The sequence below is a fragment of the Canis lupus genome, chromosome 18 (assembly GCF_048164855.1).
Source record: "Canis lupus baileyi chromosome 18, mCanLup2.hap1, whole genome shotgun sequence".
Lineage (NCBI taxonomy): Eukaryota > Metazoa > Chordata > Mammalia > Carnivora > Canidae > Canis > Canis lupus.
In genome coordinates this window covers 17665799-17689378 of record NC_132855.1, presented here as the reverse complement: position 1 = coordinate 17689378, position 23580 = coordinate 17665799, and the positions used below count along the sequence as shown (strand labels likewise).

The following is a 23580-nucleotide window of genomic DNA, read 5'->3' as shown; positions in this document are numbered from 1 at the left end:
CTTACTTACATGAAAACGTTTGTCACCAAGTGGAGCTATCAAAATGGAAACAAAAGAGAAAAAAACAAAACCACCAGATGCCGAGTCCTGACTCATTCCAGCAATATTCACCCACAGATTCGTGAACAAATACCTATCCAACCCATTAAGATGTGTTTTCAATAAATTTCCCTTTTTAGGTTTAACGTTTGCCTTACAAAAACTTTTCATGTCTGTGTTGTATTAATTAATTGTACCCTATGTTTTATATCAAAAATAATCGTGATGATTCAATCCAGAAGATTTAAAAAAAACTTATAAATTTTGGTCACAGAAAATTAAATATTTCCATTTCAATTTCTAAACATATTTTGTGGCAGAGATGTATGATCAGGTGAGCAGGGACAGACTTCCAGCCATAGTAAAACTGTACTAGGATAAAAATTCGATGGGGGAAATGGAATGAAGATACAGGTTCAAAGAGAAAAGGAACAATGTAAGATTTCCAGCCGTTGAGGAAGAGCTGGTTAGCTCGTTTTTTCAAACCAAAGAAGGTGGCTATTAAATCACTGATGTGTTTGGTTTCTGAATGATGTATTTTAAAGTGTTGTGGCAGTTTTATTTTAAAACGTAAATATTTACCAAGAGCCGGGAATCACCTCTCTCGCCAATTTTAAAATGTAAAGAAAAAAAAATTAGGTGTCAACTGAAAAATATGCAACATGGGATACATGATTATAAAAAGGAGTATTTTGAGGGTATTCCTTGCAGCAAAAGCCCTTTGAACCCTGACTTGATGCAGTCTGCCTCTCCTCTACTCCCACCCTCTCCTGGAAATGTCTTGCTTGTCGGTCCTAGACACCTTGGGGCCTTGTCTACACCGGCCTCTGGATTTCGGAGCATTGGCCTTTGGGGTGGGCTGTGGCGTGCTGGGTGAGCTGCACTTCTCCTCTCCTCTATGCTGAATTAGAGCCCTCTAGGCTGGGGTGGAGGGGCAGATACTGTCTTGGGGGAATCAGGGACGGGCCTGCAGACACACGGGTCAGAGAGGAGAACCAGACCTAGGCCAGGGCCATGGGCTCTGCAAAGGAGAACGGATCCAGCCCACCCTTGGCCACCGCAGCCCCTCGAATGCCTGGTCGCCTTGACCTGAGGGGAGGCCGTTTCCACAGAGGCATGGTTTATTTCACAGAGAGCAGAGATGTTTCTGAAGGGGAGGCCGAAATGAAGCCCAGTCTGGGGTGGGAGTTGGGAGTCCCCAAAGACCTAACTGGTTTCCTCCTCCTTGCCCCCAACCACCATGCTTCTCCTCCTCACCTCACCTTGCACTTATGTAGCTGCTTGGTTTGAGAGCGTACGGTTGGCCTAGCCGTGTCTTCCTCCACACGTGCCCCTCCCCGAGGCCCCGAGTCTGTGGAGGAGGCCGAGGTCTCCCGGGATGGGAAGCAGCATCCTTCCCAGGACCCCAGGGACAGGTGGATGGCTGGGGAGGGGCAGAGAGATGGCCTGGTCCAGGGTGGGGTGTAGATGAGAGCCCCTGGGATGAAGCCAAACTCCTCCTTTACTTCCAGCTGCTGTGACCCGCGCCCCAACAACTGCAGAAGGCAGCCCTGAGCAGGGAGCAGGGCCAATCGTCACCCCTGTTGGTGGGAAGGTCCCCACAAATTGTCGGGCAGGGGAGCCCCAGCTCTGCCTCGAATCAGCTATGTGACTTGGGCAGGTGCTTCCTGGCTCTGGGCCTCAGTTTCCTCATCGGCGGATGGGCCTACAGTGGGGCAAATGACTGAAGACCTGTGACCTGCTCTTCTGTTGGGGGCGGTCCCTGTGACATCCCTCTGCTCCCTCTGCACTGACACTCTGGGCCCAGCCGTCCCTGGCTCCTGAGGGACCCTTGCACTGCCGGCCACGCACGTCTTTCCAGCCGCAGGACTGGCCAGCTGATCGCTCCCCTCCCTTCCGCCCCCACCAGGGCCTGAGCCGCTAGGTGGCAAGGTGAACCCAGGGAAAGGTGCCCCCACCCCATGACGATCGGGAAGCTGTCCTGATGGTGGAGCGATGAGCGAGCAGGGTGACGGAGGGGTCACATGACGGCCGTCTGCTTGATGCTGTGGAAGCTGATCCGTGTGGGCGACGTGGGGATGGACATGGCCCGGGCCACGGGCACTCGGAGGGAGTGATGGTCCTGCCAGCGGTGCCACCTCTTCCTCACGGCCGAGCGGACCTGCAGGGGAGGCAGAGGCTCTGCTGGGCCTGCTGGGCCGGTCCTGGGAACTGGGAGCCTTCTCCCCTGCTCCCTCAAAGGGAGGCTGGGGTGCCCTCCCGCCCTCCACCTCCCGCCCAGAGAGGGACTGGCTGGTTCCCAAGGCAGGTCCTTCCCCAGAAGCTCATGCCCTCCGTCCTCATCCCTCCAGCACCTCCTCTTTATGGTGGGACGGAAGCACCAGCTTCGCAGATCTGCCTCTCGCTCTCCCGGGCACGTGCTGAACTGTGTGCTCCTCCTGCACACTTGGCATCTCTCTCCCTCCCGAAAGCCCTTCCTCCAGCCCCCCGCCCCGGCTGCCAGGCCCTGCCTCCCTGGCCGCAGTCCGCGCTGCTAGACGGAGAGCGCACAGTTCCGTTCCCGTCAGAGCCTGACCGCTGCTGGTCGCTGGTGCCATACTATTCTCTCTGTATCGCAACTGAAGACATCTGCAAACGGATCGCCCTCCCCACATGCTAGCCTGGCACGTGGCTGAGCAGAATAAATGCCCCAGGGCACTGTTTGCTTTAGCAGCTCTTCCTTTCCCTGCCCTCCAGCCCATGCCAGTCTCCGCTGCTGGACTTTCCCACTGGGGTCTGCTTTCACTGACAGAGACCTAGGTGTGCAGACATCCATCCCACTGCCACCCTCTGCACAGGCGGAGGAAGCGCCTCAGGATGATGGTCCTCTCGAGGGTTTGGAAGCTTTCAGGACCTGGGGCTGTGTCTACTCTCTGCCCCATAACCCACTGTGTGTCCTCACCCACCATCGGCCTGTGTGAGCGTCTCTCCCAAGCTGGTTACACTAAGATTCTGGGCTCGGTGAGCTAACCAGGCAGTGCCTCGTGCCCTGGACCTGCCCCAAGGTGTGCGGTCTTCTCTGTGGTGGGGGAATGTGCTGGTGTCCTTCCTGCTCCCTAGGTCCACGAGGACCTGGACGCACGGCTCATCCCTGACTTGCTCCTGGAATGCTCTCCCCTGTGACCACCTGTGCTCTGGCTTCTCTCTCCTGTGAGCCCCTGCAGCCCGGGCTCCCCTGCTCACTCAGCTCTCCAAGTGCATTTGTGAAGTGCTGGCACATTGTTCCCGGCCTGCACAGGTGACCTAAACTGGAGTGAGACCCACAGGCAGGATTCCTGTTTCCCGAGGGTGGGTGGTTTCTCAGGCCTGCCCCTCCCCTGTCCAGGGCAGAGCTGAGCAGGGCCAGGGACCCAGGTACTCCCAAAAGGCTGGGCGGCTCCCCTGGAGTGGAAACCGAGGGCCGCCCTGGGGCCTGGTCTCATACCTCTCCATTGAAGAAGCAGTAGAAGACAGACACAAAGAAACCCTAGAAAGGAAGGAGGGAGGAGTCAGTGACCTGCTTGGGGAGTCACTCTGCAGGGACTGCTGCGAAAGTGGGACCAGGACCCCAGAGGCTCAGAGCTGGGGAGGGAGAGGCCACCCCTCATGGTGCGGGGGTACCAGGGCCCACTTCGAGGGACAGGCTGTCAGAAATCCTCAGGATAGGGGCGCCTGGGTGGCTCAGTCAGTGAAGCGTCTGCCTTCGGCTCAGGTCATGATGCCGGGATCCTGGGATAGAGCCCCTTGTCAAGCTCCCTGCTCAGTGGGGAGTCTGCTTCTCCCTCTCCTCCTACCCCTGCTTATGCTCACTCTCTCTCTCCCTCTCTCTCAAATAAAATCCTCAAAAAAAAAAAAAAAAAAAAAAAGAGGAATTCTCAGAACAGATGCTGGCCACCAGCAGGCATGGGCTAGGGTGACGGAGACTCAGTCAGGGGGCGATCCCACCTGAACCTTGGGGTGCGGGTACCAGGGCCCAGGGCTCAGGTTCAGTGTGAGCACGCGCTTGTATCTCAGGGTGAACCATGTGTACATGGTCCCGTGTGAGGTCTCTGTGCCTGAGACACTGGCGCCTGAGCATTCCAGGTCAGGAAGGAGCCCCCTCTGGTCGCACGCCCCACCTGGAAGGACTGTAGGAAGGAGTTGAAATAGATGAACACGATCTGCGACAGGTCATCCTCCCCAGGGTTGACGAAGAAGAGCATGTAGGTGATGCCCAGGAGCGGCAGGAGGACCAGGGTGGCCTTTACCGCCTTCCTGGGGGGTGAGAGGGTGACAAGACTGGTCTGAGTCCACCTGCAGGCAGGGCCTCACTCGGGGGGACGTTTCTTCTGGGACCCCGAGCGAGCTCCCTGGATGAGGACTGGGAGGATGTAGAGGGCCCGCCCCATACCCTCTCTCATTTCTGTCCTCTGGGGGTTAAGGCCCCATCACTCACCTGTACTGGATTGTCTCTGAGGTGGTGGATGCTCGCAATTTTGTCATTAGGATCCTGACGATGTTGAAGAGAAATACAAAATTGATCTGGAGGGAGGGAGGCAGCGGAAAAGGAAGGACCATGAGGTGGGCAATGGGCTGAAAATCGGCCACTTCCCCCTGTAACCCCATGTCCCATGAGACATCTGTCCTACCTGTCCCCTCCACCCCTGCCTGGGGTCCCAAGGCCTCTGCTTCTGCCTCACCAGGAGGGCAGACACTGCTGGCTTCCCGGTCACCTGAGGGCTCCAGGGCCTGCTTCTCCACCTCCAGACCCAAGTGGGGAATAGCAGCCTCCGAGGAGGCAGTGAACGAGGGCACCAAGGCCACTTCGCCCCCTGCCCCCCTCAGGCTTGCGTCAGGAGCTGGCCGGGGCTCCACACCACCCCTCGCCCTGTCTGCTGCACCGTCCCCACTGTCGCCTGAGGCCCTTCCACCCTGGTGGAGTGAGCCTGGCCAGAGGGAGTGACTAATCTCCCACCATCCCTCCCTTGCACCCAGGAAAATGCTTTGTAGACATGTCTGAGCCAATGAAGATGGATGAGCCACTGGGCTGCTTCCAAGGCTCCTGGAAGGGCCTCATTTATCTTCATTTTGAGCCTTTCCTCAGTATCAGAGCCGATGCACCCAGTGTCTTCCCGGGACCCGCCCATGGGGCCCCCCGAGTCGCTCCCTGCTGTACGGTCACGGAGGGCCTGCCAGTGTCCTGCCTGCCGGCGTCGGCTTGTCTGTGTGACTGTGTGCTGCCCTCCAAATGCTTCGGGGCGGGGGGGGGGGTGCTCCCTGTGCTTGTGTGTGTGTGAGCGTGAATCTGGGGAGGCGGGCACGTCAGCGTTTCTCTACATCCATCACCAAATGTGAGTGGACAGGAAAGTGAGATTTCCTTTCTTGGGAATCTCTGCCGAGGAAGTGCCCGTGGGTCAGAGGGCGTCTGCTGGCTCATGCATATGAACACATGCGAGTACATGTGCACACACACACACACACACACACACACACACACAGAAATTCCTCCTGAGGCTCTGTCCCAAGAATCCATCACTTCTTAAGCCCTCCTAGGTTCTGGACCCCACGCTAAGGGGGGTCAGGCACTGGCAGACATTAATCATGGGGCAGATGGCCCTGTGGCCTCTGCGGGAGGATGCTCTGGGGGCCTGGAGGGCCCAGACTTCTCCTCAACCACAGCCTGGGCAACCCGGGGTAAGGGGTGGGCGGGAAGCCTTCGGGCGGCGGGCGGCCTGCTGCACCCTGCTTCTTCTTAAGGCTCATCCAATTTCTAGTTCCTGGGTTTCTGGTACATTCCCGTGGATCACAAGGTCACCATAACACATAGGTCAATCCTAATTTTCTTGTGCCAGTGGTACAAAATACTTGACCTTTTCTGATTCTTTCTGACTTCTGTGAGAGTAGAATCAGTTGGAATCAAAATGTATTCTCATTTCTGCCACGTTCCCTGCACTAAATCTATTTATTCATCATCCATCAAGCCACTAACCAATTCATTCAATCATCCATCCATCCATCCATCCATCCATCCATCCATCCAACCAACCATCCATCCATCTAAACATCTATTCAACAATCCAGGGACGCCTGGGTGGCTCAACGGTTGAGCATCTGTCTTCAGCCCAGGGCGTGATCCTGGAGTCCTGGGATCGAGTCCCACATCGGGCTCCCTGCGTGGAGCCTGCTTCTCCCTCTGCCTGTGCCTCTGCCTCTCTCTCTCTCTGTGTCTCTCATCAATAAATAAGTAAAACCTTTTTTTAAAAATATTTTAAAAAAACAACCCAATCCATTCATCGATTTATTTACTCACCCATCCACCCACCACCCAGGCATCCACTCTGTCAATAAGTTGCAGAGCACCTCCTGGCTGCTGGGTCCTGTTCCATGTGCTGAGGCAAGAGCAGGGACAGGGGCTGGTGCGGAGGACCTGGGAGACAAGGCCTTATCCCCTCTACCCGTGTGAGGCAGGCAGTCACTATTGCTGCCCGCCCTCCGACTCTGCCTGGGTCTGTGCCACCTGGAAGTCACTCTTTCCTCATGAGCATGGTCCTCAGCCGCCCCCTCACAGCATCTTCTCCACCTCACCCTACCATAGGTGCCTTCCCCTCTCCTTCTGGGAGGGCACCCTCGGGCCACACAGCCCACACTGAGCTCCCCGCTCTTGGACCTCTCTCTATCCTCCACCCCAAATCCCAGCTCTGCAGGAAGCACTGGCTATTGTACCCTAGCCTTGTCCAGCCTAGTTCTTTCAGCCAGCCAGCCATCCGTTCATCCATTCAGTGAACTGACCTGCCATGTGTCAGGTCCCTGCTCCCAGATATTTTGTAGTCTGGGGGGAAGAGCCAGAAAGGCCTAGAGAAATGGCCCTTGAGCTGAGATGAGCCCAAGCAGTGATATCTATCTACCTCCTTCTAGAATAGCAGTTCCAGGCCCTCCCAGCCCGCAATGTTCCCAGGGCAGCCCGAGTAGCATGAGCTCTGGCAATGCCAAGGAGAGAGGGTGCAGGGTGAAAGGGTAAGGCCAGACCCCCTGGACAAACTTCTCCCGAGAAGTCCAGCCATGCTCCTGCCCCATGTTTCCTGGAGCTCTGATGCTGGCAGCTCGGGTTCCCACTAGCTCGTTTTTTCCTAATAAGGCTGTGGAGGAGGAGCACCCCAGCTTGGTCAGAGCCCTGGCCTGGCAGGTGGCAGTGTGTGTCAAGCTCAGACTGGGGATCTGGACATTATGGTTGCTACCAGGACAGACATGAGAGGCTTTGTGGTGCCTAACTCAGCCCTGGACTCACATCACTCCAGGTTTTGTTCCAACCACCTCATGGCTACTCCTCAAGCAGCAGCCTTATGCGGTTGGAATGACCATTATTCCCATTTTACAGATTCCCACACTAGGGTTCAGGGCTGTGTCACTTGCCCATGCGACAGAGGTAGGAGGCACTGGTGTCAGGATTTGAACTGAGGTAGCTGGCCTCAGTGTCCTTCTCCTAACCCCGGCATTGTGCTGCTCCTGCAGGACTTCATGAAATCCGGGCCAGATGGAAGAAGCAGAGGGAAGGCATTGGCCATACTGCCAGGGATGGGTGACCAGAGCTCAGGAGAGCATTGCAAGGCCATCAGCACAGGATCCAAACCTGTGGCTCTAGGTGCCAGGAGGAACTGCCGGAGGCAGAGCTCCAGGGCTATCAGCACACGTCCTGGGCCCACCGGTCCTCCAGGTGACCCCATGAGGCAGGGACTGGCATCCTCGGGTTATAGGTGAGAAACCAAGGCTCCAAGCAGGGAGGTCCCCCAGGGTCACAGGATAAATCCCAGGTGGCTGCAACCAGTGCTTATTCTAGGATGCCACATGGCACATCGCTTCCCACGAAGGCAGAGAAAATAAACAGACCAAGCTCACAAGCGCCCGAGCACCCTGGGTCCTCCTCACCCTTGCGAGGGTGAGGGAACCTGCTAAGTCATGGTGCTCATGGGAGACCCTCGTCAAACTTCACTGTGGCTTGTGCAGAGGCAGGCAGGCAGGGAGAAGGAAAGGGGACTGCTATTTCTGCCTCCTGGGCTTCAGACATGGTTCCCAGCCTCAGAAACACCCTCTGCTGCCTCCAGTTCAGGGTACTGGACAGGTTTATTGGGGTGCTGCCAACCCAGCCCAGGTCCCTCCTTTCAGTGCTCCCCACCTCCTGCACCTTCCCGTCCTGCACATTCACTAGTTCAGGGAAACATGGCCAGCCTGTCTGTCCCACGGGCTTCTGTGGAGTCCAGTGGCTTGACCAGATGGACTTGGGGGTGACTCCAGAAGCCTGGGAGCCAGACCAGTTCATGGTCCCCGGGGGCTGGTCCTCACTGGGTGCCTGGGCCTCCTCCTCCTGTTGGCATGCTCTAGATAGGTGAAGCCTCACACACCCAGGTCCCGAATCCTATTGTGCGCAGGGCCCTGGGGCGGGGGTGGGGGGCCACAGAGAAAGCCCAGACAACACACATCCCTGTCTGGCAGGGCCCTGACATCACGGTTCTTCCAATGGAGTGTGCACAACCCAGGCACTTGGGGCCCTTGGTCCAAATGCAGATTGTGGGCGCACCCTAGACATTCCCAGTTGCAGGTGGGGACCCTGGAATCTGCATGTGGAGCAGGAGCTGCTGGAACATTGCTGGGAGAAAGCTCGGAGCAGAGCAGACTTCAGTCAAGCAGACCTGCAGGAGCCCAGCCAGGGCCGAGGGGCCCCTGATGGTCCTCCGCAGCCGCCAGGGACACTTTTCAGCCTCAGGCTTCCTCTGGTGCCAGAGAGCTAGCTCAGCCTCACAACACGGGGACCTGGAACTCTGCGGGTTTCGTGTCCCCAGGGCCACCTCCACTGATGAGGCATCAAGTGTGTGGATGAGTCACCCAGCTCCCAGGCCTCCAGCAGGGAGCCACCCTGAGACTCTTCTCCCGGGTTGTCCCCACAGAAGTCAGCTCATCACCTCACCTTGGTTTCCTCCCCGGGGGCCCTGGCTTCCACTCCCATCCCTCACCCTGCTTCTGGGGACCACCTTGCCAATGAACGCCTGGCACCAAGTTCTTGTCACACGGCTCTAATTCCGGCTGGGCCACTGGCACTCGTGTGGCCTTGGGCAAGCCGCTTCATTAACCTCCCTGAGCTGCTCCCTCGCTGGTCCACGAGGGACACCAAAGGGCCCGACTCAGAAGGTGAGCACAGGTTAAATACTCGTGGAGAGCACAGAGCCCCACGCCTGGTCCAGAGCGGGACCCAGTAAGTGCCACATGCCTTTCCCATGACAACACAGTGACAACAGCCTCCTGCAAACTGAGCCAGCCAATTCACTTCCTGGAACCCAGAAATAAGCTCGTTCGTGTCTTCCAGCAGCAGAAATGCAGCTGTGAACCATCGGGGAGGGGCCGGGTGGCGGGTACTGAGTAGGTGCCCGACCGAGAGGACAGGCCGGTGGTGGGTGACCTGCCCCTGCGTCTCAGCTCCGCTAGCGAGCTATTAGCGGTGACCGTGGGCAGGTAGTTTCATCTCTCTCAGTTTCTTCAGCCGTAAAATGGGGATCATAATTCCTATTTTGAGGCATTGATGCTGTGAGATTTGGAAGTTTTGAAGATGGAGCTTCTGGGCAGGCTCAGGTGGGGACCTGGAAGCCTGGTAGGTAGGAGAGCCGGGTGTGGGCCCAAAGGGGACTGCAAAGGGCGCTTGGGCTGAGAGGTACGGGTGGCAGCAGAGAAAGGGGCAGGGAGGAGCAGGCAGGGAGTGGGGGCTCCCATGGAGCCCTCCCTCCATGCCTGCCTCCCTTTCTTTTTTTTTAAATTTATTTTTAAATTTATTTATTTTTATTTATTTTTTATTGGAGTTCAATTTGCCAACATATAGCATAACACCCAGTGCTCCTGCCTCCCTTGTTCACTTCCTCACTTTGCCCAACTTCCTTGCAGCCAGCGGCTCCCTCCCTTCTACTGTGGGGTGGTGGGCGCCCCGCCCCGCCCCGCCCAGGCCGGCCTTCTTGGCCGGGTCCCAGATTCATGAAAAGCCCTATCCCTGCAGGATGGGCTCTCAGCAGCTGGCTGGGAGGGGATGGGTCTTAAGGGGTTTCCGTTCACACTGGGGGTGGGGATGAGTGACTCACTGCAGCTGGGATTCCAAGGACGATCACTACCTCCCCCTACCCCAGAACCCCCCAGCCCTTCACCGACTGCTGACAAGGACAGGCTTCTGCCTCTGAAATGAGGGGGAGTTTCTGATGTGGAATTTCAGGCAGTGGGTAGAAAGCCCGCCCTGGTCATCTCCAGTCCATATACACCAAGTGAATCCCAGAAAAAGGCACTAAAAGGGGGAGTCAGGAAATGAAAGAGATAAACAGTAATTGTGTCCAAGGTAGACCACAGAACCCCCATTAGGCACCTGCTGTGTGCAAGAGGAGAATGGCGTGCTCGCTCACTCTCACTCTCTCTCTCTCTCTCTCTCCCTCTCTCTCCTGTGTATACCACAAGGAGCGGGTGGCCCTTTAAGGAAGCGGGTGCATACAGGAGCCTGAAATTACCAAGCCTGAAATAAGTCTTACGTAAATGCCAATTTCTTACAGGGCTTTTTTGCATGTCTCTTTTTTAAAATGTATGATATATAATGGGTTCATTTTTGCAGAATGCAGCCTCTACTTAAACTCTACCTTAATTAAAGCTCGTTGTGGATTAAAGACGCCATGGCAATTATACCTTAAACGCAAATACATTTGGCAAAGGGCGGGGAGCTGGACAAGGAACAATTGCTCATTACGCTTCATTCTGGTACCACCTGCTCTAGGCTGGGGGCGGTGGGCCAGGCCCCAGAGGGGGTCACTGGGGGCAAAGCGGGATGTAGGTCTGGGCCGGACAGAAGTCCACACACCCTTCTCTTGCCATCAGCTGCGCCCTCGCCTGGCTGTCTCAGCACCTGGCAAGGGGACATCAGATGTGGGAGGCACTAGAAATTTGCTTGTCGGACCCATTCTCTGCTCAGAGAAAGGTCCAAAGGCCAGAGGTGAGGGGGCTGCTCCAGGGCATGGGGTGCAGAGTAGGGACAGTGGGACGGGTGGCAGTAGTGCCAGGAAGTGGGGAAGGTGTGTCCAGAATGTTGCAAGGGGACCACTCTGGGCCACATTCTTCCCAGCATCTCTGCCGGGTGGGTCCTGTTCTGTCCTCCTGCTGCCTAGTCCTATCCCAGTCCCCACTGAGGACCTACCAGGAGCACGAGGATGATGGGGCCTTGGTAAATGTAGTCCACCAGGTCGCCAGGCTCCTTGCCAAACCAGCACCTGCAAAGATGGGGTGGCTGTAAGTGGCCTGCTGAGCCACAGTCTGGGCACCCCAGGAGACTTGGGTCCAGGGTTCTCCGGCTTGACCCTCCCTCAGACCTGATCTCTAGGGCTGTGCCTTCCCCAAATGCCTGGGTGGACAGCCCAGGCCCCTCTGACCATCCTGACTCCCCCACAGAGTCCCCACAGAAATGCAGCCTCCAGCCATTTTGGGCTGCCTGACCTGCCACTCCATCCTGACTCCCCCGTGGGCTGCCTTTTGCCCTACATGGAGGTCTGGTCTCCCCAGATGGACTCACGGCAGGCCCTGGGTCTCCTCCCCCTTCCTCCTCACTCCCCTACCCCATTCCAGACTATTGCACCCAGGTACTGGGCATGCAGGAGGCTCATGAATCAAGGGAGAGCCAGGCTCCCCCCTTGCTGGCCCAGGGCCCAACCACCCTGTACCACCTGTTCCTGCATTGTCAGGCACTCAGCTGCACAAAGCAGCAGGTGTAGAAGCAGGAGCCTTCTCCAGCCCTGAACCCTTTCTCTGAGCTGAGCCTCATTCACCTAGTGAAGGGAGCCTGAGGCTGCCAGAGGCTGGTTATTCTCTTGGGGATGCTGGTGGGTATAGAAGCTTCAGAGACCAGGGGAAGGGTGGGGGCCAGGACAGTCTGGCTCTGTCAACAACTCAGGAAGGGCCACGTAGACTTTGCGAAATTCTGACCGAGTCCTCCAGAACTTTAGAGGTCATCCAGTGCACACTGCCTTAGACAGGAATCTCTCCTGGCACCTCCCAGCGCTAGGGTTTCTGGTCTTTGCTTGAACACCCCCTTTGACAGGAAGCTCACTACCTTTCACAGTAGCCTTCTTATTCTTGGGTAGTCTTTATCATTAGGAGGTCTTCCCAATGCCAAACTCTTAGAGTCCACCCCAGTTCTGTCCCTGCTCCCAAATCTCATCCACTCTCTCTCCAGCCTTGGAGATCCCTTGGAGATTTGTATCCAGAGACTGATATTCTCGTCCCCTCTTTCTTCAGCTAGTGGCACCCAACTGCCCAGCTACTCTTTGGTTCGCCCCCATGGCCAGAATTGCTATCATCTGGGTGTGCCTTAATGTCAACATCTCTGGTGCAGGGAGGGTCCCAGGATGGGACAGAGACTGGGATGCCAGAATAAAACACGGGCCCGCTGCCCTGGCCCAGGGGTCTATGAAAGGCTCGTTGACACAGCCCTGGAGGTGCTCTAGGCTGAAAGCCTCCAGCCATTTTGGGCTGCCTGACCTGCCACTCCAACCTAGGAGAAGGCCTTACAGAAGGCCAAAGGCACTTAAAGGGACTTAAAAGAACCATGATTCCTAACTCAGGTCAACAAAGTTGACACCTACCACACGAGGATCTCTGAGTTCCAGGGATATTTTTCCAGTATAGGGACAACGGGAAAGTAAATCTGTCCAGGTAGGGCTTCAATTCCTGGTCCATGGCTTGGCTGGAGCCCTTGGCTGACCTTTCCCAACATCCCTCTGACCCCCATAGCCGGCCGGTCCTACTTACTGTTCATTTTCATAGTACAGTTTGCCAATGGCCCAGGCAATGATGATGGGGCAGGGGATGCCTGAAAGGAGGACAGACACAGGCTTTCGTGGACAGACAGACGGATGAGAGCCCTCTTATAGAACATAGGTGAGGGGACCACAAGGAGCCTGGGACCAATCACCCAACTGCAGGCTCTCCATGGCCCCAACCTGATCCTACCCGCCCCCCTCCACCCCGCGACCTAGGAAATACCCTCTGAGTAGGTCAGATGAGGGGACAGCATGATTTCCTGAGATTGTTTGATAGAGAAGCGGAGCTGGCCAGCTTCTCTTTCAAAGCCAGAGACAAAGGTCTTTGGATTGGTCTTTCCAGGCAAGGACAGGAGGGCTACTTGTAAAAGTTCTTTTGCAGGGACTACTTGCTTCTTCCTCACCAGCAATGGAAAGGAGCGGCTGCATCCTCAGACTGTCCTGGGGATGGTAAGCAGGGCTGTGCACCTATCCTTGGATCCAAGATGGGAGGGAGGTGACCTTGTCAGCAGTGCCCCCTCCCCACTAGGCCCCGCGGCCCCCAGGGACCCTCACACCATCCGATGAAGAGGAAGAGCCACTTGCGCAGGCGCTCAGTGGAGTACGTCATGACAATGGCCGTGTGCAGGTAGCAGCCCTCTACGAACATCCAGAAGAAGTTGGTCACCACGAAGTAGTTGAAGATGGCCGTGACGCAGCGGCACCAGACCTGCATGGGGCAGTGGGGGTCAGGGGCTGCCTGGCACGGGCAACGGCCAGGAGTCGCTTCATGGACACGCGTTACATACCCTCCCGCTTCCCTCCGGGAAGCCTCGTCCACCACCAATTCTCTCACTGTCTGGGGTGAACGTAAGGCGCCAGCCTGCACTGGTCCCTCCTTTGGCTTCGTCCCAGCCCTTTCTAATCTCCTTTTTTAATAAAGAGGGAATCTGGCTCTGAGCTTTCTGCAGGCAGAGGCTAGAACCGAAAAACACTGTTGTGTTTTCGTTGTCCACTTTTTGAGTCACCTTCAACCCATAGCCAGGTTTCCATTTAGGGATGAAATATGACATTTCATGTAGAAAAAGAGTAGCAGGTCATTAAAAAAAAAGTGTTATATAAATAATAGCACAGGGTTTACGAAGGTGAGCTGCAGCCAGAGAGGTGATTCTCCAAATTCTCTAGTTTTGGAAGATTCTGGGCTTAGGATGATCACTGCTGGCTCTGGATGGAGCCTCACCAACCCTGGGCCAAGTCACTATACCCTTCTGAGCTTCAATGGGACACGGAGAAACTAGTAATGCCGTCTTATGGGCGGTTATGGGAGATGAAGGCTGGCTGAGGCAGGCACCAAGAGAATCAGCGTTGTTGCCAGTTGTCTTTGTCCCTGTCCTTGGAGCAGGGCTGCCGTCCCAAGTACCCTGCAGAGGGGAGATGGGGGTGCGGGCAGTGCAAAGCCTGGCCAGGGCTGCATTAAAGCCAGAACTCTGTGCAACAGATCCGACCTGCCCATCTCTCCCCAGGCTTCGTCCCCAGGGTACCCTCAGAGCTGAAGTTGGGATATGGGAACATGGTCAAGGGAGCCCTATGATGGGAGTTCTCTGCCCCGTGGGCAGCGCAGCTCCCCTCCATCCAGCCCTGGCTGTCAGATGCTCCTGCGCTGTGCTGGTCTCTGCCTCTGGGGCTTCCCCTGTGGTCCCATCCCTGGTCTTGGGCCCCACCTGATTGTCTGTCTCCTCTTCTCAGAAAGTCCTACTGAGGTGGAAAGCTAAAGATCCCCTCCTCCCAACCCTGCCTTTTCTCCAAGTTAAGCGACAATTTTATCAGTTCAAGCTAATACTGGGCTGCAGGGCACCCACCCCAAATGGGATTGAACTCAGTTAATGTTGTAGCGGGGCTCAATGTGGGGCCAGGTTAAGGGTCAAACCAGGCTGGGTCTCTGCTCAGGTCCATCAAAGAAAAATGTATTGAGAGGTCTCTAGTGGTGTGCCACAGGACTCTGTGCTTGGCCTCATTAGTCTCGGGGTTTATAGTGACTGGACACACTACAACAGCAGCTGACACAAATCCAGGGTGGGTAGCTAACACGCGGGATGGTCTGCTCAAGGTCTTGCTGGCTTAGATGTGGAGGGATCATTATAGTGTCACATAACCTCCCCGAGCCTCAGTTTCCACGTCTATATAATGGGGAAAATAATCCTTATAAGTCTCTCCTTGGAATCGAGATAAAGCTCACCAGAGCTTAATTCCAGCCTCTTCTTCTCTAAGGGGTCTTTGGGAAGTCCTGGATTCAGAAGATCCAGGAGAGAGGGACAGGCTAAACCAATCTGGTTTGAGGTTTGTGCAGCTCCCAAGACCCAGGCCCAGCAGTACCCTGCCCCCCAGCCCTTCCCAGACGGACAATGATTGGGGTAAAGGTGAGCTCAGGCACGGGTCCACACCTGAGGACTGGGCAAGAGAGGTGGGTGCCCCCAGAGCCCGGAGCCCCCCAGCCCCAAGCCTCGGCCCAGTGACCTCATTGCTCTCATGCACTTCATGGTCGATGAGCTGCAGCAGGAACCACATGACATTTCGCAGGATAAAGGTGGTGATCAGATTCCAGTGAATCACGTTCCGCAGACAGCGGATACTCCTGTGGGAGGCCCAGGTCAGGGGTCAGCCAGGATCGGGAGTTAGCTGAGACGGGCCCTGCCTGGGGTCAGGAAACAGCTGGGACCCAGTCCCCTGAGGCCAGGTACAGACTCAGCCTCCGGTGAAGGCAGGGCTGCAGCAGGAGCCACATTCCCCCTAGGGTGGCCATTGGGGCGCTCTCTCAGAGCCAGCTCCCCCTTTGCATCCTGCATGCTTGCCAGTGGTCAGTGCCCTGGCACCTCCTCAGACCCCTCTGTCCGTTGGCTTCAGGGCCCCCCCAAGTGGAGGCAAGAACGTGTGGGAGGGGTGAAGGGGGTGCTGTGGGGAGAGGGCCAGGGAAGAGCAGCAGGGGGTGGGGTGGACTCACCGCAGGGTCAGGAAAAGCAGGAAGGCGGCCACAAGGGCAGCCACTGAAACGCAGTGACCCAGGTAGTTGACAACGAGGGCGATGCGGTAGTGCAGGTCATACTTCCTCTGCTGGACAGACAGACAAGCAGGCAGACAAGTAGATGGAGGCATGAGGCACATGGAGGGTGGGGCTGTGGCCACCCTAAGCGGCCTGACCCTGGAGGCAGAAGTGGCTTCAAGTGTCATTACCAGTTCTGGCTCCTAGAGCTCACTCCTGTTGGCCATGGGTAGCTCTTAATAGATTTTTTTTTAAGATTTTATTTATTTATTCATGAGAGACAGAGAGAGAGAGAGAGAGAGAGAGAGAGAGAGGCGCAGAGACACAGGCAGAGGGAGAAGCAGGCTCCATGCAGGGAGCCCGTTGTGGGACTCGATCCCGGGACCCTGGGATCACACCCTGAGCCAAAATCAGACGCTCAACCCCTGAGCCAGCCAGAGATCCCTCTTGATATATTGCTTTTTTTTAATTGTTAAATATTTTATTATTGTTTTTTACATTTTTTAAATTGGAGTTCAATTTGCCAACATATAGCATAATACCCAGTGCTCACCCCATCTCTCTTGATAGATTTAAATGGCTGCACTCAGGCCTCCTGACATGCCATTTGGGGGCAGGTTTGGACACACCGCATTCTGGGATATGCCAGAGGTGTGGCTATCTAGATTCTACTGTCATTTTAATTCTGGACGGGGAGTTGTCACACCTGTGTTTAATCTCCGCTCAGACCCTCGCTGGCTGAGTGACTGAGGGTAAGTGGATTTAGATCTCTGGGCCTCAGTTTTGACATCTGTATTACGGAGCCAACCTGCCCTCCTGCTGCAGACGCAGCAAGCTCTGGGAGGTCCCTGGGTGCCCGGGGAGCAACGAGGGGGCACAATGTCTGTAGAGAAGTTAAGAACAAGATTAACGCCACACAAAAGCTGGTCTCCTTTTCGTGATCTCCGCGACGCTGCCCCCGACCCCATGCCCACTGCGGATTGCCACTGCTCAGAGAGGCTGTCGGTGGAGACGGGAGGGCAGCGGTCTGGCGGGAGCCTCCTTCTTTATGGCCCATCCCACTGGCCACTGCTGTGGCCCCACTGCAGACCCCCTCTGGCTCACATTTTGTAGCATCGCCTTCTCAGGGTAGCTACACGTTTTTCCTCTGAACTTGGACTTTCTGGGGGAAAGTCGCAGCCTCACTGGGGGCTGTAATGGGTGAATGGGGAGGAGGGTAGAGGTGGGCTATGGCAGTTTGGGTCAGGAATGAAGTGTAGCTTCAAGGGGCAGGAGGCTGGGGATGCCTGGGTGGCTCAGTGGTTGAGCGCCTGCCTTCAGCTCAGGGAGTGATCCTGGAGTCCCGGGATCGAGTCCCACATCGGGAGACCTGTGAGGAGCCTGCTTCTCCCTCTGCTTGGGTCTCTGCCTCTCTCTCTGCATCTCTCATGAATAAATAAAATCTTTAATAAATTTTTAAAAGCGGGGAGGAGGCTGGCACTGCAGGCAGCGTGGGGCCCAGTTCCAGAGCAAGGGTGCTGCTGAGGTCCGAGCAGGACCCAGATGCCCACGGGGCCCACCCTTCTGGAGGCTGTGCTTGTTTCCATGTGGACTCATAGAATCAGAAAGCTCAATGGAGCAGCTGAGGCCCAGGGGAGGAAGGAAGTCACACTGCCCGTTCGATGTTGGGACACCGGTCATACCGTCTTCCCCTTCTTGTGTCACATGCCATCTTGGCTGTGTCCTCTGTTAGCCAGAGCTCTCCCAAAGGTGAGTCCCCCTTCTCTACTGTGGTGTCACTGAGCAGAGGACAGGACACGGAGGCAGGGGAAGCAGTGCAAAAAGGTGTGGTTGGGTTGCACGAGGCCTGGTTCTGTCACTCTTGGGATCCTCTGTGCTCGACCTGAGGCCTGATACCTGTACAAGGACCACAGCTGGGGCAGGTGGGGCCACTCACCTTATCGTCCAAAATGGGCTCACACTGTGAGTAGTTGATCCGTGAAGCCCACGTCCCATTCTCCAAGCACTCCCGGTAGGCATTCCCTACAAAAGAGGCCAAGCACCATGAGGCAGGTCACTCCCCTCCTCCAGATCACTCTCTGGCTCCCTGGTGCCCACAGGACAAGGTTCATACTTCTCAGCCTCTCTGGGCCAGGAAACACAACACACATTTAAAAGTTCATGTGAAAAAAAAAAAAAAAAAGAAAGAAAAAAAACAAAAAAAAAAAAAATAAAAGTTCATGTGAAAGACATTTACTTGAAAATTATGGGGCAGCCTGGGGGTGGCTCAGCGGTTTACGCCACCTTCAGCCCAAGGTGTGATCCTGGAGACCAGGGATCAAGTCCCACATCAGGTTCCCTGCATGGAGCCTGCTTCTCCCTCTGCCTCTCTCTCTCTCTCTCTCTGTCTCTCATGAATAAATAAATAAAATATTTAAAGAAAAAAAATAGTGCAAAAGGCTTACCGCACATGGTAGCTCAAAGGCATGATAAAACCCATTTTGGATACAATCTTTGATGAGCAATTTGTGTACTTTCTTTAATTTTGTTCGAAACTGAACCTGCCTTGGAGCCCTGGGTTGTGGCTGAAGATCTGCTGCCTTCGGCGCTCTGAATAATTTCCATTCTTCTCTCATTTTATACCGATGCGATCCATACTTTTCCCCACCAGCATTAACACTTCTGTTTTAACAACAGCTATACCATTCAGAGTGGGTGTTTACCAGACCAGACTTTCAAACCCTTTAGGTACGCTCGTCCATTCCATCCCTCCAGCAACCTCATGATTAACAGTCACCCATTTTCCAGAAGGGGAAACTGAGGCACAAAGAGATTAACCTACTGGTCAAAAGATACACAGGTGAGAAGAAGTAGAGGCAGGATGCAAATCCCGAAGGTCTGGCTTCTGGCTGCGCGTTGTAAGCCCTGGCCCCTGAGCAGTGGCACACAGGAAGGAGGGACACTCGGGGAAACGGGGTGTGTGCCAACCTCGAGCTGTGGCGGCCCGGGAGGGCCTGTGTGGTGTCTCTCGGTGTCTGATGGGAGCAGGGTATGCGCCGAGACGCTTCAGAGCACCCACGTGGGACATGCAGGAGCGCAGGTCCCCTGGGCAGGGCAGGCAGGAGGGTCACAGAAGGCTCATGCTTACCTTTCCTGAAATCCCAGCTTGTCTGTCAGTCCAGGGTCCTAGGCCACCACCTCCAGGTGGCCCACCCTCAAGGCTCTCGCCAGGAGGAACCCTTCTCACCTGAGAATTCCAGAGCCTTTGCCAGCCTCTGATTTGTGCCATTAGCGCATTAGGTGACCTGCCCCAGTTCACTACAAATTCTGAAAGATCCGTGATTTGGGGGTGATTGGTACTGGGCTTTTGGGCTAATGGGCGGTTGTTGGTGGGTTTTCCTTCTGGTTGATGTTAGATGTATAATAATACAAAGCTAATAAAAATAAAGAGCTCCCGGAGCACAAAGTCACAGAGCTGGAGGGGGAGCCTTAGATTGCTTTTGGAAACAGTTGTGTTCTGAAATAATTAAGTTACTTAAAAAAAAAAAAAAAAAAAAAACAACCCACTTCTGTTGCGCTGACAGTGAGTTCAAAGCAATGGGATTAAGGGAGCACTTGCTGAGGAGCAGAAACAAGGGGGGGAGATTCTATTAGCTTAATTGTTTTTTAATTTGGTGCTCCGAGCTCCTCGATTTTTCAAATCCCGGGTTGTCAACCGGCGTGTTGCTGCCGCCCTGGCCCTGGTTGGTGGGAGCCCTAGCGATTCAGACCCCGACGTGAGCACACCGGCTCCCTGCCCTTCACCACGGCACCCACATCCGCTCAGGTGTTCTCCTTCCTCAGAAGGAGAAGGTCACCTAAGTGCATTTCAGTGTCACTACAGAAAGATTATGTGCTAGGAGAATTTGATGCTTAGGGTTAGTGATTTACTGAGATAAACGACAGAGTGCAGGGTGAGTCGAAAGGACCCACGTAAAGGGACTTTGGGAGGGCTGGACCTTTTATAAAATGAACAATGGATCACTGATAGGGGTTTAGGGTCCAGTTGGACCCCTGATCCCGACTGGTTCAAAGGGCAGGACATTTACCTTCTAGGGACGTGTTCATAGATGTTATCCAGCTTTCCTGAAGTTCATTGCTAAGCCCCTTCCTTCAGGAAGGCCTCTTTGATTGCTCCCATCTCACAGATTTCTCTCTCATGACTCCCTCAGCCCACCCCGGAGCCCTGCTAGCCTAAGCCTCACACTTCATCCCTTGCTCATAACCTGACCTAAGTTGTTCAGGTGTATGAGTCTGGTCTCACTGATCAGTGCGGGGCTACCCAAGGACACGAATACTTTCCCAAGCATGATCTCCCGTGATGCTACCAACCATGGAGTGGGCTTGGGGATGGGAGGGAGTCAGGACAGAGAAGCTGCAAATCTGAGACCTTTCTAGTCCCTCAGGTCAATGCCCTCGGGGGTGCCAAATTATATGAATTCTGTCTCCTGGCTTTCTTTTTCTGGAATCCAGCCGCCTCCTGCCATCACTCCACACGGCACTTGATATTGACCCTAGCAGGCCTGGCTCAGAGCTGGCTCTGTGCTGAACCACCCCTTGAAGCACCCTCCTCGCTCTCACCCATGGCTCCTGACAAACTCTTACCTATCTTCTAAACCACAGCTCATAACTCAAGTGCCATCTCCGGAAGGCTTCCCCAGCACCCTAGGCATTTAAGCAATCTCTTCTTTTTTTCCTCTAAATGCCTCCTCTAGGTCTTGCCATCTCTTGAAACATGGGCCTTCACATTCTACTGTCCTTGAACCACACCAACACATCCATTTGGTGTCACAATCCAGTACACCCCCCCCAAACCCCCCCTACCTCCACCCCACACACGCCCTACATTAATGAGGCCAGTGTCACAAAGCAAATCTTATCTTGACCACAGCTATGTTATTTTTCTTCCTATTCTATTCTAATGAATTCTATTTATTTTATATATAAATGCTGGTCATGACTCACTAAACCGACCTCGCAATCCACTATTGTGCTATGACCCATAGTCTGAAAACCAAAAATCAATTTTAGAGCATTTGCCTTAACTCACTATGGGTTCCATCTTTTGGGGCCTGATCTTTTTTTTTTTTTTTCTTTTTTTTCCCTTTGCTACTGAATTTAAGCTTCCTGGGGACAGACAGATAGGCAGAGACCATATGGGAGTCTCTGAATCCTCCCTAGGAATTAGCCATCAGGTACTCATGGGCTGCATCAAACCAACTCAGATGTGCCAAAACCTTGGAAAGCAGGGTCTGAGATGTGGGATGGGTGGTGGAAGGGGCTTCCCTCTGGGGGCCCAGTCGTGCCTGGAGATGAGTTTCTGGCTATAGAACTGTAGGTACCAGAGGACTGGAAGACAGATGTGCCCAGCTCTTCGGGGGAGCTGGCTAATGAGGACACTGTGCCCTCAAGCACAGCTTTGGACAGGAGAGAGTAAGACAGAGGAGTCCCCCCCATCTGGGAAAGTCTGAGGGCAGGTGGCTAGACCAGAATCGCAGGGCTGGATGCAGTGAAGGGAGTGCCTGTTACCACAGCAACACAAGTGCCCCTGCCGAAGATCGATGCCTACGGTGTGCGGTGTGGCCTGCTGGGGGCATTAGGGTCTGGATGACGATGGCAGGATGATGCAAGCAGGATCCTTTCTTCCAGGGCTCTGTGGCCTAGGAATCCTGGTCCCTCTTCCCAGCAGCATGCCAGGTCTCTTCCCCCAAAGTGGCCCTGTCCTGTCCAAAGTCCGCATTACAATGGTCTTTCCCTCTTTCGGATGCCCCTTCTTGATAGGAGTTCCTGGTTCAGGCAGTCACCTAAGTGGTTCAGAAGCCTGGTTGGGAGAAGATGGGGACTGATATTCTGGCTGTAATCTTGTCTCTGGCTGGCTGGCTGGCTAAGTGACCTTAGCGAAGTCTCTTCTCTCTTGGCCTCAGTTTCTCCTCTCAGTAAGAGTAATGTACATCCTTTTGCAAAGATGTGATCGGCATCTCACGTAGGTCAAGTAGCTGCTGTGTAGGACTTTTCAATCTTCCATGTGACAACTCCAAACATCCCTATATCACTTCCAAGTGCTCCCTGGGTTGGCACTTCTTTCTCTGATAGTCGAACTGACAAGGCTTGGGAGACAGGGACCAGGAGGGACCATTTTTGGATGGACGTTACGGGGGAGAGTGTAAGACCCAGGTCGGGCATGGGGAGTGAGTGGGACTGGTGGAGGGGCAGCAGAATGGTCACTGGATATCTGGGGTGGGGTGGGGGGAATGACATGAAGTTAGGGCAAGAGGTGCTGGCTGGCAGGGAGGTGGGAAGGTACCAGAAGCAATATTTACTGAAGGAATGAGGTCACTGCGGGGGACAGGACCTTTCAGCACTGCGGACAGAAGGATAGGGCTCCCTGCTCCCCACGGGGCGTGCACCTGCCGGCACCTTGGAGAGCTCCTGAAACACCGCCTTCCCACCCTGCATTCAGCCCAGGGCCCTGCACCCAGCCCAAGAAGATCACACTAATTTGTGACCCTCTTTCAAGGCCCAGCTCCTCTGGATGTTTCCAAGGCTGCTCCAGTTCCCTGAGGGTTCCACTGCTCACTGCTCCTAGTCCACCCTTGGGAGGGTGGGAGGCTTAGGTCGCCTTATCCTCTGGCCCTTCCCTGAGAGCTACACAGAGGGGAGCAGACAAGGGGCTCAGGACGGACTAAGGTGGTGCTGTTGGCTGCGCGACTAGGGAACTCTGAGTGAGGAGAGAGGCACAGAGTGGGCCAAGAAGGCAGTCTGCCACCTGGGGCACCCAGGCTCTGCCAAGCTGCACAGCAAATGCACAACAGTCACACAGGCAGGAGGCACCCAGGGTCTCCTACAAAGGCCACGGGGAGGCTGCCACGGTAAGTACAACCCCACATGAAGTAGGGGTGTCAGTATGAAACAGTAAACCTGCGGGCAAGCATCCTACAGATTCCAGGCAAGAAAGCCTTGACTGTTCCCAGGAAAGCAAGCTGGAAACTGAATCAGCAGGCATCCTCTTGGGAATTTAAGAGGGCGAGGCAGCTTCTCCCTCATTTGGTCCACAGGGGCCCAAAAAGGACTGTGACATGTCGGGGGTCACCCGGCCACAGTCTGTTCCAGAAGACCCAACACCTTGTGCCACTTCCGCAGTGTCTTGGCCACTTCACGTCCAGATCCCCAGGACAGAAAATGCCTGAGGGGCCAGGTCTCCCACTCTCCGTCCCCTCACCAACCTGTCCTGGGAGCTGGGCTACTCCAGATACAGCCATGTCCTTCCTGTCTGGCTTGAGGCCTTGCTGGGAAACCTTTGCCCTTCGTCTTGGGTCATCTTTCTTATCTTTTATGGAAAAAAAATCTCGCCTGCCTGGACAAGGCCATGAATGCTGTAGGGCCTGATGAATTGCTTTTTGCCTCCAGTGAAGATACCACTTGGGGAAGCGTGGCACAGTCATGGTGCCAATAGCATCATTCCCCTGAGCTTCCCAAACAAGGTGCTTGTCCCTGAGCTAAAACTCCTGCATTGCTCAGATGCTGCTGCAGCTAACTAGGGCTGGCCTGCTCCGGGGCCCAGCTGGAACATTTCCTGTCTTCGTCCCATCCCAGCCCATTGGTGGTGGGGGTGGCAGCTGGTGATGCTCCTCCAAGCTTCGAACCACCTTGACCTAGAAGGAATGCTGGGCTGAGAGATGGGAAATC

General features: G+C 55.0%; 1 protein-coding gene across 5 annotated transcripts in view; it reads right to left on the bottom strand.

The window, feature by feature from the left end:
* Positions 1–574: 574 nt before the first annotated feature.
* Positions 575–23580, bottom strand: part of CRHR2 (corticotropin releasing hormone receptor 2) — a 47392-nt gene continuing 24386 nt past the window's right edge. For 2 of the 5 annotated variants that reach the window (XM_072783597.1, XM_072783599.1), the window contains 10 exons: positions 17813–17898; positions 15838–15947; positions 15354–15471; positions 13416–13569; positions 12850–12910; positions 11243–11315; positions 4493–4578; positions 4176–4311; positions 3503–3544; positions 575–2200 (listed from right to left, as the gene is read on the bottom strand). In XM_072783597.1, the coding sequence (XP_072639698.1) occupies positions 2060–2200; positions 3503–3544; positions 4176–4311; positions 4493–4578; positions 11243–11315; positions 12850–12910; positions 13416–13569; positions 15354–15471; positions 15838–15947; positions 17813–17898 (1007 nt within the window). In that variant the 3' untranslated portion in view covers positions 575–2059. The remainder of the gene's footprint in view (positions 2201–3502; positions 3545–4175; positions 4312–4492; positions 4579–11242; positions 11316–12849; positions 12911–13415; positions 13570–15353; positions 15472–15837; positions 15948–17812; positions 17899–23580) is intronic. The other 3 variants (XM_072783598.1, XM_072783600.1, XM_072783601.1) reach the window with 2 other exon arrangements.